This window comes from Diabrotica undecimpunctata, chromosome 1 (assembly GCF_040954645.1).
Source record: "Diabrotica undecimpunctata isolate CICGRU chromosome 1, icDiaUnde3, whole genome shotgun sequence".
Taxonomy (NCBI): domain Eukaryota; kingdom Metazoa; phylum Arthropoda; class Insecta; order Coleoptera; family Chrysomelidae; genus Diabrotica; species Diabrotica undecimpunctata.
Window position 1 is genome coordinate 101,838,915 of NC_092803.1, and position 20,790 is coordinate 101,859,704.

General features: G+C 33.3%; 1 protein-coding gene across 3 annotated transcripts in view; it reads left to right on the forward strand.

Annotated features, from left to right (window-relative positions):
• LOC140451713 (uncharacterized) overlaps nucleotides 1-20,790 on the forward strand; it is a 110,587-nt gene that overhangs the window by 30,362 nt on the left and 59,435 nt on the right. For 2 of the 3 annotated variants that reach the window (XM_072545558.1, XM_072545560.1), the window contains exon 3: nucleotides 4,363-5,545. The exons of the other annotated variant lie outside the window; for it this stretch is intronic. In XM_072545558.1, coding sequence (XP_072401659.1) covers nucleotides 4,363-4,589 — 227 coding nt within the window. In that variant the 3' untranslated portion in view covers nucleotides 4,590-5,545. Of the gene's footprint in view, nucleotides 1-4,362; nucleotides 5,546-20,790 lie in introns of those variants that run through there. 3 annotated transcript variants of the gene reach the window in all.

Below are 20,790 nucleotides of genomic sequence, written 5' to 3' on the forward strand. Positions count from 1 at the left end.
TATAAACTTCGACTAGTCTGTCTCGACTCAAAATAACAAATTGAAAATATAAACTTATACACAAGAATTTTGCAATAAATAATAATAGGGATTTTGTCACATCTAATACTAAAAGTTTAAGTTAAAATAACAAATAAAAGCAAGTTTTAGAAAGTTTTGAACAAAAATCATTTAAACATATAAACAAGATGCACTTAAAATGCATTTTTCTTAGGCACCGATGAAATTTATTCTTGTTATTACATGGCTCTCAGTCCACGACTGCAACAATTTTGACGATATATAATGTATGTTTTAGTTTGGTTAGTATAATTACACTTCCAGTACCTTTACGTGAATTTTAACGCCGCCTTCCCGTGGTCACCAGTGAATACAAGCATTCGGTATTTTTGGAGAGCAGTGTATAAAATAAAATAACAAAAAAATTAAAATTAAGTTTATAAAATAAACTAAAGTAAAGAAATGATGAATGAGATGAAAGTAAAATAAGTTGAAATAAAAAATAGAATAAAAAAAATGGGTTGATATAAGAAATAAAAATAAAAATTAAATTTAAATTAAAGATAAAAAGAATAAAATCAATGCTTTTTTTTTCGAATTCTACTACTGCTTCCGTTCAACTATTACGGTCGAACTCAGACGTAGTCTTCATTAGTCCTGAGAGTCCTCCATATATCCAACTATTTGTTATTTAGGCCGTCTGCGTACCATCCTTAGATTTTCGTCATGTCTCCCAATTCTCTTACTATCCTATTGAGATGATTTCTGAGATCATTGAAGATTTCGTATGCTTTTTCATCATTCATTCATGGAATCGTCTTTTGGCGTTTGTCTCTAAATACGTACGTTAACGGTACCTTACGGACCTTAACGGTGTGTATTCAGATATTCCCAAAGTCTCTCTAATAATAAAGTTTTGAGCTGTTTGGATTGTCTTTCTATTAGTTTTGTAGGTGTGTGTTCATGCTACAGAAGCATATACCAGCGTTAGCAGGATTATGTTATTTGCCATTCTGATTTTAGTTTTGAATCCTAACTTGCTTTTTTTGCCTATTAGCAAAGAGAGTAGTAATACTTTGACTTTGTTGTAGAGTCCTTAGTACTTTGGCTTTGTAGACCATTTGGTTCACATATTCTATAAACGTTAGCTTTTTATCAAGCGTAATCAAATATTCAGCTTGGCTAGTCCATTCAATTGATATGTTAAGTACAGTTAGTTTTCTGTTAGGTCTGTCTTTTCTTTGTTGGTGAATTTATCTTTGTAGATGTCTTGTGGCTATATTCGGATCTCTACTGCTGGCTGCTATTGAAGCGTCGTCTGAGTATAGATTTAATAACGGCCTGGTATCAGTTCGTGTGCCTGATGTAGATTGTATACAGGTAAAGCGACATCGCTTCACTGTGTCGGTGTTAATTTATTTCATACAGTCAACACTCGTACCAAAGTCTGTCAAAGGCCTAACTGATTTTTTTTACTACATTTTTTCATTGAACTCTTTCGATATATACTCGGTTAGACGCAGTATTTGGAGTTCACATGAAGCTTAGGACCTGAATCCAAACTGTGCTTCAGATATAATTGCAATTATTTCGGATTCCTGTTTGAGCCTGGCCAGTATTACCCTTTCTGCAATTGTACTTTTTGATGATATAACTCTTTCGATATATACTCGGTTAGACGCAGTATTTGGAGTTCACATGAAGCTTAGGACCTGAATCCAAACTGTGCTTCAGATATAATTGCAATTATTTCGGATTCCTGGTTGATCCTGACCAGTATTACCCTTTCTGCAATTGTACTTTTTGATGATAATAATATATAATGTGTATAATATAATCTAATATATATAATAGGCCTATAAATTTTTGAAAAATTACTATTTTTCCCCGGTTTTGTGATGTTGTCTGGTCCTGGTGCTTTCTTCGCATTGGTCATTTTATCAGTTGTTTGATATCTTCGGGGTAGGTATGTGTTATACCTATTCTGACCTTTCTTCTTTTTAGAATTCTTTCTTTTCTTTCCACCTCTTTTGTAAAATTTAAGTCTACGTTGGGATAACAGTTGTTCCTACAGTCCAGTTCTAGCATCTCTTTTAGTACTTTCACTTTTTCTTCTTTTGCATGAACAATTCTATTCTCTCCATGTAGGGGCGAGATTGACTTCTGGTCTTTTTGTAATACTTTTAAAAGCAAATTTATTTTAATTTAGCTCTAGGATATAGTTGTCCCAGCTTTTATGTAAAGTCATGATATCTAGTTCGAGTCTGTTGGCAAAATCATCCAGAATATTGATTTTTTTTCCAGCCCTCTTGAATTCCATGACCCAACTTGAAGATCGTCCACCCGGCTAGACATTACAGGTTACCTAAGACTGTTGTTATCTTTTCGAATATTGATGGGAAGTTTTTCATTTGTTCGTTAAAAGCGGAGGTATGTGCAGTTGTAGCATTGATCGTTTTACTTTTTGCTGTTGTTGGACTTGTGTTTATTTTTTTTTTTTTTTGGTGGAGCAAATTACACCGCAGTCTCTGTGTGCGCTTTACCAAAGTTTACATATTTACTGCTTAGATGTTATTTCTCGTACTTTACGCACTTTGAGCTGCAGTGGCAGCGTTTGAAGCCGTGATAAAACCCTTGGCAATTATAGCATTGCATTATATCTTTATTGTTTATGAGTTTCTATTTAATGAAGATACTCATGAAACACAGGTTTTTTATTTCTCTTAGGCTTTCTGTTACAAGAAACATCGGTAATTTTTTCTCATCGGGTCTTTTAGACATCATGTTTAAGACTTTTGCCTCAATTGCTTTACTTTTTAGTTCTTCCATAATATCTTTTGTGTCTGTGGATTCGTCTTTTCGGCAAAAGTCAATCAAACAGAAACAAAAAAAACATATCAATAGAAGTATGTTACAAAGCGTGACACCATACGGTTCGTGAACTTGGGATGTTACCAAGCTAATAAAAACAAAATTATGACGACAAGGATGAATTATTTAAGATGTAGTAGTAGTAAAAATCAAAACTAAAAACCCTTTTCATATAACATAGATTTTAACACATAGATACGTGTTAGAGTCAATGTTTGTGTACGATATTTTCACTTTAACCTTGATTTAGTTTTTCTACGTCGTTAGCTTAATAATTTTTATGAAAACTGTATCGAATAATTCTTGTGTAACTTATCTCTATAAATAATATTCATTTCATGCACAGAGCGGATAATTAGTAATTTCTGTTCGATTTATTTTTTGTTTTGTCTTAATACACTTTATCTAGAAATTATTTTGCTGCATTTGCCGCATTTGCGATAGTTTATATCAGCAAAATATTGTAATTGTAGTTCAAACTTTTAAGTTGCCACTTTCGTCATTACTTTTTATTTAGTCTTTTCTATCTTTCTTGTTATGGAATTGGAGTTACTCGTAAATCTTATATTTACTGCGTTTATTTTAAATAATAAACAGTTTTGTTTCTTTCGTATTCTACCCAATTCATTTTTCTCCTTACAAAACATAAAACGCTCGATTAGCTCATTAGCTGCAAACTTCAGCGGTAAATATCCAATTTGTTTTGTAAAATAATGGATCAGAAAGTTTATAAGTAGATTTTTTAATTTTCAGTTAGACGTTTGATTTTTCGCCCAGCCCTTTCGCTCTAAGAAGCCGCAACCCAAAACTCTCAAATTGAAAATGGTAATGGATCCTCTGCTAGTTTTCCATCGATAAATTTTTATACTGATTAGAATAAAAAACATGTCAAAATCAGTAAAATAATTGTCACTTATCCTACCTGTCATTCGTTTCTTTAACCGATTTTTTGTTTAACTTTTTTACCCTTGTTACTGGCAATTTTTATATACGTAGATTACGTAAAAAGTACACCTGTACCTACATAAGTTTTAAATGGTTTTCTTAATTTAAAGACTATTTTTATGATGAAGAAGTGCATTGAAACCCTAACAGCTAATAGGCAAATGACCTTGGACTAGCCTAAATGAAACCCAATATAATCTAAAATTAGACATCCAATCGAAACTAAGATGTGGGATTTCAATCCCTTTTCAATCTCGTCTGTTATGTTGAACTACTTTATTATTTTGTGGCGTTTGAAGAGTGTTGTGTTTATTTTGAGATATTATTATTTCATAACGTTCTAAAAATGACTAATTATGGCTGATTATATTGGTACACCAATTACGGCTTCTACATCTAGGCCTAGTAGAAATCGCATGTATGTGCAAAGCAGTTAGGCTTTTATTATGTGTGTCAATTTGCACTTTTTTTATATTATAACGATAATAATGTGAGATAAAAATTAATGTTTATAAGGTTTTATTTTTCTTTTCATATTGCGTCCAGATGAACTATTAAAGATTTCTGAAATTATTACAATGGGATTATCTGATTTCAAAGAAGATGAACCATTTCAACCCTCTGATGATGATGAATATGTCCCATATCCCAACAATGTAGTTAAAGAGTCAGACGCAGAATTAAAGCAAACATTTGAATATGAGGAGGATATTGAAGATGTAGATGACAATGATGAAACAAGAGCAGCGGTAGGCGAAGAGAATTTGACATGAAGATGGAACTTAATGGCAAAATGCTCCTTTACATGAAACACAAGCTGTCCGGTGCAGCAAACTTCTGGTATAGCAAACTTCAGCAAACACTTACGATAGAAAAAAATTTTGAATCCCTAATTTTCTATTCTAGAGAAAATAACAAAAAAGGTCAACAAATAACAAAACACTACAATACTAAACAGATGGTAAAATTTCAGAATACTGACAATAAACCACAGGAAATAATTTTCAAGCCCATCATCGAAGAAGAATTGGATGCTTTTCTGGAAACTCTGATTGAAGTTGAGTTACATAAATACAATAGGGAACATGTAGCTGAGTTGTGGAAATTAAATACTTTACCCCTTGTTCGTGCTGCCATGACACCAAATCGATTCCAATTACTGTTGAGGATTATTCATTTTAATGACTATCGAACACGTTCTGAAAGACAGGCAACTTCTCCAATCCGTGACATCTGGATCTGGACTATGTTAAACAGTAATTTAAAAAAGGTTCCAAGCCCTCAGAATTGTATAACTGTAGATGAGCAGCTATGTCCATATAGAGGACATACAAAATTTATTCAATACATTTCTTCAAAACCTGCAAAATATGATATTAAGATTTTTTGGGCATGCGACGCACAAAATGCGTACCCATTACAAGGACAGTTATATACTGGAAATATATCAGGTGGAGAAGGCAAGTAAATGTTGGCGAAAACATGGTGTTGGATTTGGTGAATTTATACAAAGGATCTAGTAGAAACGTATTTTCGGACAATTTTTTTACTACAAAGGTAGTAGGAAATTACTTTACCACAACGGGTATAGAAGCGTGTCGTGAACATCAACTATTTCTACCGACAATACCAGAAGTTTAAAGAAGACCATAAGGCAAAAATCTGCAAAATCTATTCAAAGCCGGTGTGCGATGAACATTCATTAATAAGACCAGCAGGCAACCAGTGTATAAATAGTTAAGTTGAGTATTGAAATTTTATTAGTTACAATAAAAAAATCAATAGTTCACATAAATGTGTTTGATTACAATACAATCTATACCTAGGTATACCTGTACCCTTCCAGTAATTCACGTCACTAAAAAATATTATTAAATTTTTTACCACTTTGGATTAATTAAAAAAGACAAAATATTTACTCAAATTTTTGTATCCTATTTTGAGTTCTGCTACAAAATTAGTCACCTGGATCTTTTTAAAGGCCAAATAAGTAGAAAGTAAACGGTAATAGTGACACGTTTACCTTCCCAGTAATTTATAGGATAAATTAAGAACAAAAACATTTCGTTCAAATAACAGTTTAAAAAATAGTTCAAACTTATTTATTTGTTAAGACAACATTAAGGCACAATATAGCAGATTAAGTACTTTTAAAACCAAAGTAAGAACAAAAAACTGAAACTAAATGAGTTGAAATTTTAATAATGACTAGATTTATTTGGAATTGATCCAATAATCGTATGGTAATAAGTTTGGACGTCCTCTAGAATCAAATAAACATTTTTCATTGCACCTGATCTGAAGGAATAGCACAACTTAAATATTGTTCATTTGGCACGGAATGCTTTTTGGCGAAATCAGTTTTTAATTTGTTTGCTTTAATTTTGGAGAACTGCTTTTATTGAACAATGCAATTAATAAAATGCGAACTACTAAATACGTCTGACATGTATTTTTAAACACTTAATAAGTAAACACCTAAAAATCTCAACATACTAATTCTATTAATAATTAATTAATTAATTCGAGATTATATTGTCATAATCAATGTCTGCTCATACAGTAACAGTATTTGAAGTGCCAATTATACTATAAAATAAACAAACTGCAAATGAAAATAAAAATTGTTTTAATAAAATGGAAAAATCCTACGACTACCAACCAGGACAACAACTAGTACAATCACAACTTAATAATGCAGAACCTAACAACCAATGTAACCAATCAAACTATCCACATATTTAGGAACCAATATTATAGCAAATGCAACATATGGTCCCTCACTTTACTCCATCAATACACATATTATCCAATCAATATTCACCCCAAAATGCCTTAATCTCAATTATTTTATAATCATAACATGGTAGCTTAAATAAAAAAACACATGACAAAAACAAATGACAAACAGTACAAAGTAAAAAAGATTATCATCTTCAGACGAAGACAAAACAAGCAAACAACGAAAATAACAAACTGTCTACATATATTCAAAAGCCCATTGAAACAAAAAATCGCTTTGAAAACTTGGGAAAAGAAGATGAGAAAACAATGGAACAAGCGAACGAAAGCATGTGAAATAAAGAAAACCCAGCAGTAACCATTTACAATCGTCATTAAAGCTCTTCATTATTTAAAGGTTGCTGCAGAGATCAAACAAAGCTTAAAATAATTGAAATAAATCACCACTACCTATGTCCTTTATAGGGATGCCACGATCACGGCCAGAAAATTATTGTAGAAAAATTGAGCAGTGTCTTAAATACGGTGAATCACTCTGAATGCGTTAGATAATTAAAGCAGACACTATCTAACTATAAAGATAAAAATATTCAGAATTATCTAGAAATTTTTAACCTCACGGAAGCCTCAGATTATGCACTATGGCAAAAAAAAAGCTTAAACACCCACAACAGTTTATTCCACCAATCAGAAATGGATATACATGGTCAAGAAATGACAACGAAAAAATAAAGATCTTTACTGAACACCTAGAAAAAAATCAATTTACCAAAACTCTGTATGCCATAGAAAATAATGAATCAAATAAGAAATGTAGTTGAGATTATTTTGAACAAAAATGTTTATTAGCGTTTTTTGAACAATGAATAAACAATGAACCGTTCACTCAGAAACAACGCTTAAAGTGGTCGGCGATTTTGAATGTCAGTTGTTTTTCCCTGGGCCCGTCTGATAAAAAAGATCTCCGTTATCACTGAAGCTGCAGCTTATTGTGTTTGCTGCCCATTGTTATTTCCTATATCTAGTCTAGAATTTTTGTACCCTATAGAAGTTTGTACAAATCTTCTGCTTGATGTGAGCTAAATATACGGGGGTCTTCTCTTGGTGTCCCATACAGTTTTTGTCGTTTATGGTCTAGCGCCTCGCAATTACCTAATACATGTTTTACAGTTTCTAGTTCCTTATCACAGAGTCTGCAGTTAAGGTATCCATTGTAAATGCATATTTTATTTAGGAATTCTCTTTCTGATATTGCATGCCCGGTTAATATTCCTGTTACTGTTCTCAGTTTGTTCCTGCCTTTCTATGTGTTGGTTTTTTGGGATTATCTCCCAATGTCGCTCATGACTCTCTTTGATCCAGCTCTCTACAGCCCTTCAAACTGCAGCCTTTGGTATTCTTAGAGTTAAAGTCGGTTTGTTTTATCCTCTTTTTATCAAGCAGATTTAAGTTAATCTGCTTTTTTTGTTACCTTCGATGCCCTGATGTCCTGGTACCAAAACAAGCTCAATCTTGTTCAGGCTCTCAGTTCATTTAGTTCTTTGATGCAATCCCACATCAGCCTAGACGTCTCTTCCTGACACGATAGTGCCTTCAGTGCCGCTGGACTGTCATTAAATATATGGATCTGCTCTTTTTTAAGTGCTCTCTCAATATTTCCATTTGCACATTACAGTATCGCATAAATCTCCGCTTGAAAAACGGTGCAGTTCCTCCCCAAGGCAATACTTTCGCTAATTCTTGGATTATTTGAGTATATTTCTGCCCCCACACCCTCTGTAATTTTGGATCCTTTTGTATACCAGATCTTACTATGTTGAATATGGTACTCCTTGTTTCTCCGTACAATCCTGTCTGGAATAAACCCATTCGATAAGTCAATTGTCTCACTAGTGCTGGGACCTCGTGCATGCAATCTCTGACTACCTTATTGTACTTTTAAAAGTAATGATTACCAAATCATCTGCATGTCCAATGGTTTTGTGACCATTTGCCTTTAAGATTCTACAGCAGTGGGGATAGAACTCTCCCCTGTGGACATCCTCTGTCGATCCAGGCCAACACAGTCTCTCCAAGAATAGTGATATCTACCATTCTATTTTTGAGTATAGATTATATCAAGTTCAAACATATGTCCTCGACTCCTTTGCGTCTCAGGCATTGGTTATTGATATTATCCAAGAAGTCTTCTGTTTTCTGTAGGAATGATATTAGACTTATTGGTCTTAAAGACTTTGTCTTTTCCAGTTCTCTTGTCCCCGGTTTAGAGATAAAAGTTATTTTAATCTCTCTTCATGTCTTAGGTATGTACCCAGAGGCATACACTGCTTCTGAATACATAACATGTTCTGCTGTATAAAAGTTCCGACCGCCTTTGTAATAACACTGGATATATACCATTCTTTTCTGGTGATTTGTAGGGCTCAGATGAGTTTATTGCTCTTGCTACTTTTTCATAGTTTACAATCTTTTGACTGTCTGCCAGTTGCATACTGATTCCCAGTCAATTGACGATTCAACTATTTGTGATCCAGGGAAATGCACCCTTAAGAGCTCTTCGGCTGTGTCTCTTTCTCTATTGGTATACTCACCCTGGTCACTTAGGAGTTAATTAATTGGTTGTGTTTTCTCCTTTGAGAGCACCTTTTGAAGTCTAGCACAAGCATAAGTGCTTTCAATTTCCTCACAGTGCTTCCTCCACGTGTCACTCTAAAAAAAAACTCGGATTCACAAGTAGATTTCAGGGTTGGCTCTTACGGACAATGTTAATCAAATGGAAGAAAACGCTGCAGCGTTGCTAGTTCATGGTCGGCCCCAACGTGGCTTCGTCGGCTTCGAACTTAACACTCCCTTACACACGGAGCACTTGCAATTTTGCACTAACAGTCACTGATTTGCCCTAATGACTGTTCCAGAAAATATGCGGACGTCGTCGTAATATAGTGCTCAACAATTGATAAGGATCATAATTATGATTTTAAATATTTTAAAAGTTTCTTGAGATCCTAGTATGATGACTTGAATAGAATAAATGAAAATAGACGACTTTTATATTCAACTTTTTGCTGACCCTAGTAAAAATAGCCATAATGGCAAAATTTATTTTATTTCGTTTAAAATTGATAATAAAGTCGGGGTATTAATATTACTTTAATTATATTAAATTTTTACACACTTCGGCTATTTCTGGAGTAAAATATTACTTCGATCCTTATCAATAATTGTTGAGCAATGTTGTATTTGACGAATAGAAAATTTCTTAGATCTCTTGTTGTCATATTTTTAGAAATGGATGTTTGGAGACATTTTGAATAGAATTGAAATGAATAGAAAGAAAATGCCACGATTAGTAGATAAGTCAAAAATATATCGAGGATACATAATTTATATTTTAGTATTATTTATACAGGGTGTTTCATTAACAGTTATCCATATAGTAACTGGAGATACCTTAGCACAAAATACGAAGATTTAACCTAAAACACTAATCACATGCTATGATTTTTGTGACTGATATTTTTAATTTAAAGTTGATTTCATACAATTGAATGAACTATCTTTCAATAAAATCCTCGCAACTCATAAATATCGGCAATATCATTTTGATGTCTTCTACTTTAAAATATTTAATATGTCTGATTTGCCGATATGAATGAGTCAGATTAAATTTAATTATTGGAAGAATTTTTTTACTGACAACAAAATTTTTGTAATTGAATAATATTTTGTATTTCGATAATGACCTCCGAAGTGAAAGTCGTAGAATTTCGGTATTGTTGTAATTAAATACCCATTTAGAATTTTCCTGATAATAGTATCTACTAATTGTTATACGAGTGCGTATATCTATAGCAGTTTTGCAGTTTGTAGAAACGGTTTAACTGTTTTATGTGTGCATTCAAGAAGGTACGTTAACTTGTCAAAAAATAAGTGCAATTTATTTTTAAACTTTTTTTATGTACTGTGTCAAAAACATGGAGCATTTAGAGGTGAAAAGTTTCAAACAAGGACAAATCTTAGATTTATATGCGCGACAAATTATTTTGAATATGTTGATATATACAACAAAAACAAATTCCGATCTGACTCCAACACAAATTGTTTCAACAACAAGTACAGCGCTGGGTGTTGGCGATAGGACAGTCTGGAAAATTCGTCAGGAAGGATTGGATCATAATGGAGACTTACCCAAAATTCTGAAAAACCCACGTAATCGGACCAAGAAGGAAACCAATCGGGAGTGTACCTACGATGAGAATATCATGAGCCAATTAAGAAGACTTGTTCACATGGAATTTTTCTTAAAGAACATACCTCCCACAATCAAAGCTATCCTAGATGCCGTTAATTTACACGAACATTTGCCTAAATTTTCCAAAAGTACTCTGTATCGACTATTGCGAGAGATGGGTTTTGTTTATGAAAAAAGAGGAAATAAAGCAGTAATGATGGAACGTCCTGACATAATAAATTGGAGGGATAAATTTCTTAGAAAAATACAGAATTATCGAAATCAAGGATACAATATTTTCTATTTGGATGAAAGTTGGGTAAATAACGGACATACAGTAAATAAGGTATGGATGGATTCAACCATAACCAGTTATAAGAATGCATTTTTAAAAGGCTTAACTACTGGTCTAAATGAAACCAAAACAAAGAGGTCCGAGATTTGTCTTGTTACATGTTTGATCTGATAGAGGTTTTCTATCAAATTCAGAATGTGTATTTTTAGCAAAAAAAGATACAGGCGACTACCATGACGAAATTAACGGTTTCTCGAAGACTGGTTTGAAAATAAACTAATCGCAAACCTCCCAAAAGGAGAAAAAAATGTGGTAGTAATGGATAATGCTCCATATCATTCATGCAAACAAAATTTCCCAAGAAGCTCCTGGAACAAACAACAAATTTAAGAATAGTTACGAGAGAAGGATATATTTTATGAAGAAGATTATATTTAAAGTCAGAACTATTGGATGCAGCAAATAGTTATGCAGATATATACGACAAGAATAACATCGAAACTTTGGTTGAGAAATACGGCGTAGAAGTATTACGATTGCCTCCCTATTACTGTGAGCTTAATCCAATAGAGATGGTTTGGAGCCAAGTTAAACATTACGTTGCACCCCGAAACACTGACTTTAAAAAAGATCGTGTGCAACAACTCATCCATGAAGCGTTTGTCAATATCTCTGCTGAACAGTGGCAAAATTATATACAGCATATCATCAGAATTGAAAAAGAAATGTAGATAGCTGACAACCTACAAGAAGATATCCTACCGGTGATTATCACAGCCAACACCGGCAGTTCCAGTGAGGACGATATTTCCGAAATGGACTAGAGACCAGACACTGTTATTGTAAGTCTTATCTTTATTCATTAGGTAGCGTTTAGGCTACATAAATTTTTATTTTTTTATTAGCGTAATTTTATTCTTTGGTGTATACACACTTTTCTTTGTAATAATTGTTGAGACTGTTAATAGTAATAATTGATTGATAATACCAAGTTGGTATATATCCTGTCGGTAAATAATTTTACAATTTAAATTTGTAGCCACTACGGAGCTATGATTTTTTTGTAGCAGTTTCCCTAGTAGACTCCGTTCTATTGATACACCCTGTATAATTTAGTAAAAAAGATTTCAAAGAAGATAGTTTTATTAAATTTTGTGTAATTTGCAAAATCTTGAAGTTGTAAATATTAAATAAATAAATAAAATAAATATAAAATAAATAAAAAAAATAAATATATAAAATATATATACAGGGTGGTTCTTAAGTAATTGTACAAAAAGAAACAGTAGATTCTACACTTTAAAATATTACGATTTAAGCAAAATTGCTTTAATAAAATGTTGATATTAAGAAAGATACAGGGTGTTAAAGTGCAAATTTAAAATTTTATTTATAACTTTCATGTTTGTAAACATTTATGCATAAAAATTTACAACTGGGTACTTTTAAATATAAGAAATTATAATTTAATGCACACTTTAATGTAGCTAATAGAGGGCGCCACATATTCCACATATGTGGCATAAATACAGATTTGTAACAAAAAATATTAAATATACATTATTTTAACAACAAAAAAGGTGTACCTGTTAATAATTAGATATAATAATAAATTAAGAAATAGCTAAACTAAATAGCATAACTTTTTGTCAAAGTAAGTGTTTGATATGTCCACCATTTTCTTTAATTCATTTGTCAATATATTCCATAAAAGATCGTCTCGTATTAAATATCTTCAATGGTTCTAAAAAAACTGCTGCAGTATTTATCTCTTCCCATAGTTGGTTGCAAATTTTTATGGGATTCTTAAAGACACGTTGTTTTAATACACTCCATACACCAAAATTTAGCGGATTAAATTCTGGGCTACGTGGTGGCTATTATGTATAATGGATAAATATATTCTTTTAGATACATATCCAAATCTTATGGTATATTATGGAACTACACCTTATTTGTCGCACAGGTTAAATAATGTATTAAACTGTGATCTATCTCATTCATTGGTTACTTATATATACACGAAATAACCTATTTATATGATTACGTTACAGCTTACGAGTAACTATAATTACATCTCGAACAAATGGACTATTCCGATTAACTAACGAACTAATATTATGATGAACTAAATTAACTGTGTGTTTATTATATTTGTAACAATATCGGTTATTAGACCAACGATGATGTTTCTGTAAAAATTAAGAGTCTTTAAGGTTTGATTTATAACAAAAGTATTATGAAACAAGACAAATATGTGTTATTTAATACCTGTGCTTTATTTTCTGATTGTTCTAATAAAAACGGGTAAACAATTTACGTAATGAATAATAAGTATTCTTTTGGGATTTTTTATAAATTACAACCAATCCATTGTTAAGAAAAGTTATATTTAAGTATATTCTCACTGCCTTCTCTCTAGAATGTGGTGGTGTACCATCTTACATAAACCACGTATTTCCGGTTTTCAGCATTTTACACTAAGGAAAAAGTAATACAACGCCAGTAGGTATAGAAACTTAAAAAGGGAAATTGTAAACATGATGACGGCCAACGTCTGAATACGGACACGGCACCTAAAGAAGAAGATGAAGAATATTTTCTCCAATAAGACATTTAGCAGCCATAACAAAAATTTTGTAATGTTACATTATCATCTTTGAGATGTTTTAATAAGAATAAACTATGAATTATGCTTATCTACAGGTATTCAGTGCTTTACCGCACAAATATCAAAACTAATACTTATTATGCAACTGACTTATAAAATGCGATTATCTCGAAAACGGTAAAAGTTTTAGGTTAATAACAAGTATACCTTTTCAATGTAAAAATAATGTATCTTTAATATTTTTTAACACAAAAAAAGCTAACTTAAAGAGCAGCAAAAAAGTTAAGCGCAAATCTATGCCACGCATGTGGCATATGTGGCGCCCTCTATCAGTTACGTTAAAGTATGTATAAAATTATAATTTATCCTACTTATAAGAATCCAATTGTAAAGTTTTGTCCAAAAATATTTACAAACGTAAAAGTTATATCGAAAAATAAAATTTTAATTTTCTAATTTAACCCTGTATCTTTCTTAATATCAACATTTTATTAAAGCAACATGGCTTAAATCGTAATATTTTAAAGTGCAGAATCTACGGTTTCTGTTTGTACAATTACTTAGGAAAGGGACCACCCTGTATATATATATATATATATATATATATATATATATATATATATATATATATATATATATATAAATATATATATATATATATATATATATATATATATATATATAAATATATATATATATATATATATATATATATATATATATATATTTATACAGGGTGGTCACTGAATACGGCAACATGGCATCGAATGGTGTAGGCATGTTGGAAAGTGCTTCTAAGTCAAAACCGTGTAAAAAGTGTCAAAAGAATATTTTAAATGGTGTAAAGTGTAGTATTTGTGAGAGCTGTTTCCATACTGGCTGTGCAAGAAATCATAGTGCAGTTATGTTTATTGCTGACGATGTAATTACATGTTGTACTCCGACACCGGTAACTACCGACCTAGACCAAGCATTTTACGATGCTATGGAAACCCAAGGAAGTAAGCTAGTTGACTCACAGGTATTTACATATATTCTTAAACAAAAAGATTTAATAATTATTGAATTAAGAGACAAAATAAATATTTTAAATTATCGTATTGCCGTATTAAAATGCGATAAAAATAAAAATGAGACAAAAACTGGAAATTTAAAACATGTACAAAAAAGTGGGGAATCCTCTAAAATTGTAATTAACAACAAAACTTATGCTGACAAGCTTAATACCCATACTGATAAAAATACGAAGCCAACTGAGCCTGTTGTCAGCTCTTTGTTAGAATCAGAAGTGTCAAGAAATGATGTTTCGTGTGCTATACTGAATGTTGTCACAAAAGAAAAATGTAATGAAATTATAAGTTTAAGTGAGGATACTTCACCTCGCAATAACAATGAATGGAAAGAAGTGAATGAAAAGAAAAACAAAGAAGGCAACTTATAGTAGGCAAAAATGAATCCATCAAAATAAACGGCAAGGAATTTAAAGGAGTTCCAAAAATGATAAATCTTCACGTATATCGGGTGGATCCACAGATGAACGCAAATGACTTACTAAATGTGCTACAACCACAATTTCCAGAAGTAACTGCGAGTCTCTTAGTTCGAAACATCCAGATATATATTCGTCATTTAAGGTAAGCATTTATGAGTCTAACTTCCAGAATGCTATGGACTCTGATATATGGCCCCATGGAGCATATGTCCAGCGTTTTTTATACCTAAAGAGAATGCACCTGAGAAATTCGACATAACCAACTACGTTGATGTAAGTACACAAAATAATAATAATCTTTTAGATTCTTTTGAAAATTTTAAAATCATAAGTGTTAACTCTGAATCGATAACTAATAAAAGTAACAGACTTGAGGTAATATTGAGCTCGGAGGATCCTGATGTTCTATGTGTATCTGAAACATGGTGTAGTGATCTAAATAAGGATTTATTTTGTTTTCAAAACTATAACCAAGTAGCGTCTTTTACAAGAAAAGATAAATGCCATGGAGGTGTTTCGATATACATAAAAGACTGTTTATCTTGTAAACCTTAAAACTTTTTAAATAATATGGCGGAAGAAATACATTTTGAATGTTGTTGTGTTAGTTTTAGCTTAAGAGATAGTATGTGTTGTCTTATTAATATTTACAGAGCCCCTTCTGGCGATATTGAGATATTTGTAAACAAACTTTACCCGTGTCTAAATTATTGTTTTAAGCATTTTAAAACCTTTATTTTATGCGGCGATTTTAATATAGATTATCTTAAAAGATTCTAAGGAAAAAGTTTTACTTACTGATTTTATACAAAGTTTTAATTGAAAGATTAGATTATTTTCTTACAAAGTGGTTACATCAATATGAAGAAACTACCAAAGACTTTATTTTGGGAGATCATTTTGGTTTGGAGTTTTTGTTATTAGATGCTAAACCAAAAAAAAAAATACAATTTAAAATAAGTCAAAACGTAACATTCAGAAATCTTTTTCAATCGAATTTATTTAATTTATAAAACAGATTGTTCACTGACAATTTTGAGCAGGTTTACGAATATCTCGATAATGCGAATTTGGCATTTGAAACATTTTTGAAGGTACTTACCTACCATATTGACATATCTTGTCCAATGACTACAAAAAGATTTTGCAATAAGTCTAAAAATAGTTGGGTAACAAATGATTCATTTCATTCATTTAAAATATAAAGAAAAAAAGAAGCAATATGTCGTACGTCGTACGTCGGTGTATCTCCCAAAAATTTTCGCACCCATCTGGACGTCGAAAGTAGCACACCTATCTGCATGATCTTATATAGATATTCATTTAGACCCAGCTTTTTTATGTTTTCTAGGAGGTTCTTCGGGATGACTCCAGTGGTAGAAAGAATAATAGGTATCGTCTGGGTACTTTCCATTCTACATTGTCTCCTTATTTGTATTTCCAGATCTCTGTACTTGGCGATCTTTTCGTTATACTTAACACGCAGATAATTGTTGTTAGGTATCGCCACATCGATTAGTGTTGTTTGTCTTGTTAGTTTATTAACTAGCACGAGATCTGGTCTATTATGTGCTACAGTTTGGTCTGTGAGCACAGTGCGATCGCAGTATAGCTTGTAGTTGTCATTCTCAAGCATACTCTCAGGAACGTATTGATAATATGGGAGATGGTTTGTTTGTAGAAGTCCCAGTTTAAAAACTATCTCTTGATGGAGGATCTTCTCTACTGAGTCATGCCGTTCCTTATATTCAGTTGCAGCAAATGCCTGGCAGCCCCCGGTAAGATGTTGGATAGTTTCTTGGGCTTGACATCCATATCGGCATTTGTCGTTTTGGACCTGAGGGTCTTTGACGATATATTTCAGGTAATTTTTGGTTGGTATAACCTGATCCTAACTGGCGAGTAATGAACCTTTTGTTTCAGGGAACATCTTTCCTGATGTGAGCCAATAGTTCGACGATACATTGTCGACATAGTCTTGACTCTCTTCATTCGGATATCGCCCGTACAGAGGTTTACCCATCCAGATGCGCATTTTTTCGTTCTTAATAAGATGGTTTATGAGCATTTCTTGTTCCCTCAGTTTGATCGGTGTTGTGTTATCTACTGCACAAATCGCGCGATGAAGAGTAGATGTCTCCGCCTGCACCTGAAAATAAGTTTGTTATCTGTAGTTATCATAGTAACCTGTTTTTCTAATTGCTCGCTTATATAAATAAGTACTCGTCCTCCTAAATACCGCGGTAATGTCGTTCTTTCTACTGCACTACGAGGATGGTGTTTTTGTGCCTTTGTGAGGTGTTTTCGTACTTTTCGCTGAAGGATTTCTATATCCGTTTTAGTCCACTTAATAATCCCAAATGAGTATCTAAGCGCGGAAAATGCGTAGGTGTTTAATACCTTAAACAAATTTTTACTATTTAGATGTGAGCGGAGTAGCTGTTTTTCTCTTCGTTTGAACTCTGATGTTAATTCGATTTTCATTTGTTTATGGTTAATTTTCCGAGCTTGCTTAACTCCTAGATATTTATACATGTTATTTTCGCCCATAGCCTCGATGTTTTGGCCATTTTGCATATCGAATCCTCCGGGCTGAACCTTTCCCTTGACTATATTTAGTACACGACATTTGTCTAACCCAAAGTGCATACTGATATCATTTGAAAACATACTGATACTGATATATACTGATATCAGTTTTTAGCATTGGATCTAAGTGATTTCGAGTGGAAGCCATTAGTTTCAAATGATCCATATACAACAGATGATTAAGCTTCGCTACTACAGCATTGTTGTTTTTAATGCTAAAACCTGAGTCAGTGGAGTTCAATAGCTGGGATAATGGGTTCATCGCTAGACAGAACCACAATGGACTCAGCGAGTCTCCTTGAAATAGGCCGGGGTTAATTGCGATATTTTCCGTTTCGATATTGCTTTTACCAGTTATTTGGAGGTGAATTTTAGTCTTCCAATATGTCATTATTTGTCTTGAAAAGGCCACTATATTATCATCGACTTTATATATTCTTAATATATCTACCAGAGAAGTTCTTTATATATTTTTAATATATCTACCAGTTCATGCGGAACTGAGTCAAAGGCTTTCTTATAGTCAATTAAGGCAGTTATTATTATTCAGATTTAGTCATACGGCTCACACTCTCTCTAAGGGGAAAATTCACTCATCCCAGATACCTACGGTATCAAAAGGATTGAGCTCTGGTGGGACTCTTTCCGTGTTATCGAGCCCTAGGTGACTTGGTTTGCTAGAGTATCTCCCAAAAATTTTCGTACACACCTGGACGTCGCGAGGAGTACAGCTTTCTGCATGGCCTTATAAATATATTATATTTATAAAGATGTTCATTTAGACCCAGCTGTTTTATGTTCGCTAGGAGGTTTTTGGGAATAACACCAGTAGTAGATAGAATAATAGGTACTGTATGGGTACTTTCCATTCTCCATTGTCTCCTGATTTGTATTTCTAGATCTCTATACTTGGCGATCTTTTCGTTGTATTTAACACGCAAATTATTGGTGTTAGGTATCGCCACATCAATAAGTGTTGTTTGCCTGGTAAGTTTATTAACCAGTATGAGATCCGGTCTATTATGCGCCACTGGTTGGTCTGTGAGCACAGTGCGGTCCCAGTGTAGCTTGTAGTTGTCATTTTCAAGCATTCTGTCAGGGACATATTGATAATAAGGAAAATGGTCGGTTTGGAGAAGTCCCAGTTTGTCAGCTAGTTCTTGGTGGATAATCCTTCCTACTAAGTTATGGCGTTCTTTATAATCAGTTCCGACAAACACCTGGCAGCCCCCGGTAAGATATTGGATGGTTTCTTGGGCTTGGCATCCATATCGGCATTTGTCATTTTGGACTTGAGGATCTTTAACAATATATTTCAGGTGATTTTTAGTAAGTATAACCTGATCCTAAATGGCAAGTAGGAAACCCTCAGTCTCGGGAAACATCTGTCCTGATGTCAACCAGTAGTTCGACGCTGTATTGTCGACATATGCTTGGCTGATCTCATTGAGAAGTCGCTCATGCAGAGGTTTACTTATCCAGGTGCGCATTTTTTCTTGCTTAGTCAGATGGTTTATGCGGATTTGTTGTTCCCTCAGTTTTAGCGGCGTTGTATCATCTACTGCGCAAATTGCTAGATGTCTCAGCCTGCACCTGAAAATAAGTTCTTAAATTAGCAACCTCTTTATCCAATTGCTCACCTATGTCCATAAGTCCTCTTCCCCCTTGATAACGCGGTAATGTTGTTCTCTCCACTGCACTGCGTGGATGGTGTTTTTGCGCCTTTATGAGAAGTGTTCATACTTTCCGCTGAAGACTCTCTATATCCGTTTTTGACCACTTTATAATACCAAGTGAGTAGCTCAGCGCGGAACAGGCGTATGTATTTAATGCCTTAAACAAATTTTTACTATTAAAATATGACCGATTTAGTTGCCTTACTCTTCGTACTAACTCGGAAGTTAGTTCGGTTTTTATTAGCTTATGGTCAATTTTTCGCGCTTGCTGTACTCCGAGATATTTGTACATATCATTTTCACCCATTGCCTCGATGTTTTGGCCATCTTGCATATCGAAACCTCCGGGCTGAACCTTTCCTCTGACTATATTTAGTATACGGCACTTGTCTAGTCCAAAATGCATACTAATATCATTTGAGGAAGTTTCTACAGTTTTTAGCATCTGATCTAAGTAGTTTCGAGTGGAAGCCATTAATTTTAAATCATCCATATACAACAGATGATTAAGCTTCTCCACAACAGTGTTGTTATTTTTTATGCTAAATCCTGAATCAGTGGAGTTCAGCAGCTGAGATAGTGGGTTCATCGCTAGGCAGAACCAAAGTGGACTTAACGAGTCTCCCTGGAAAAGACCCCGGTTAATAGGGATATCTTCAGTTTCGATATTAATTTCACCCGGTATTTGAAGGTGAATTTTAATCTTCCACTCTGCCATTATATGCTTCAAAAAGGTCACGAGATTATCATCGACTTTATATATTTTCAATATATCTACAAGCTATTCATGCGGCACTGAATCAAAAGCCTTCTTGTAGTCAATGAAGGCAGTAAAAAGGTTTTTTTTTTTGGTGTATGCATTGTTAGAAATGACTAAGTCGATAATAAGTTGTTCTTTGCAGCCCATGGAGCCCTTAGCGCATCCTTTCTGTTTAGGCTCTATGATATTATTCAGAGCACAGTGTTGGTAGATACGCCGGGCCACACAGGATGTGACTAATTTGTACAAAGTTGGAAGACAAGTAATTGGGCGGTAATTGGCTGGATCTTGGGTGTTATTTTGATTATTCGGTATTAGATAAGTGGTTCCCTGAGTAAGAAATGATGTTATTTCTGTGAATTAGAAATAATATTATTAATCAATACTGTTAAAAGATCATGAACACTCCAAAACTTCTTTAGCCAGAAGATTTGAACTCCGTCTGGTCCAGGAGATTTCCAGTTATGAAGCTGTTTGATAATGTTCGAGACTTCTTCAGTGGTGAAAGGCTCATAAGGAATATTCCTGTAGTGTTGACAGTTGTTCGTCGTGTCTTCAATCCATCCAGCATTTTTGTT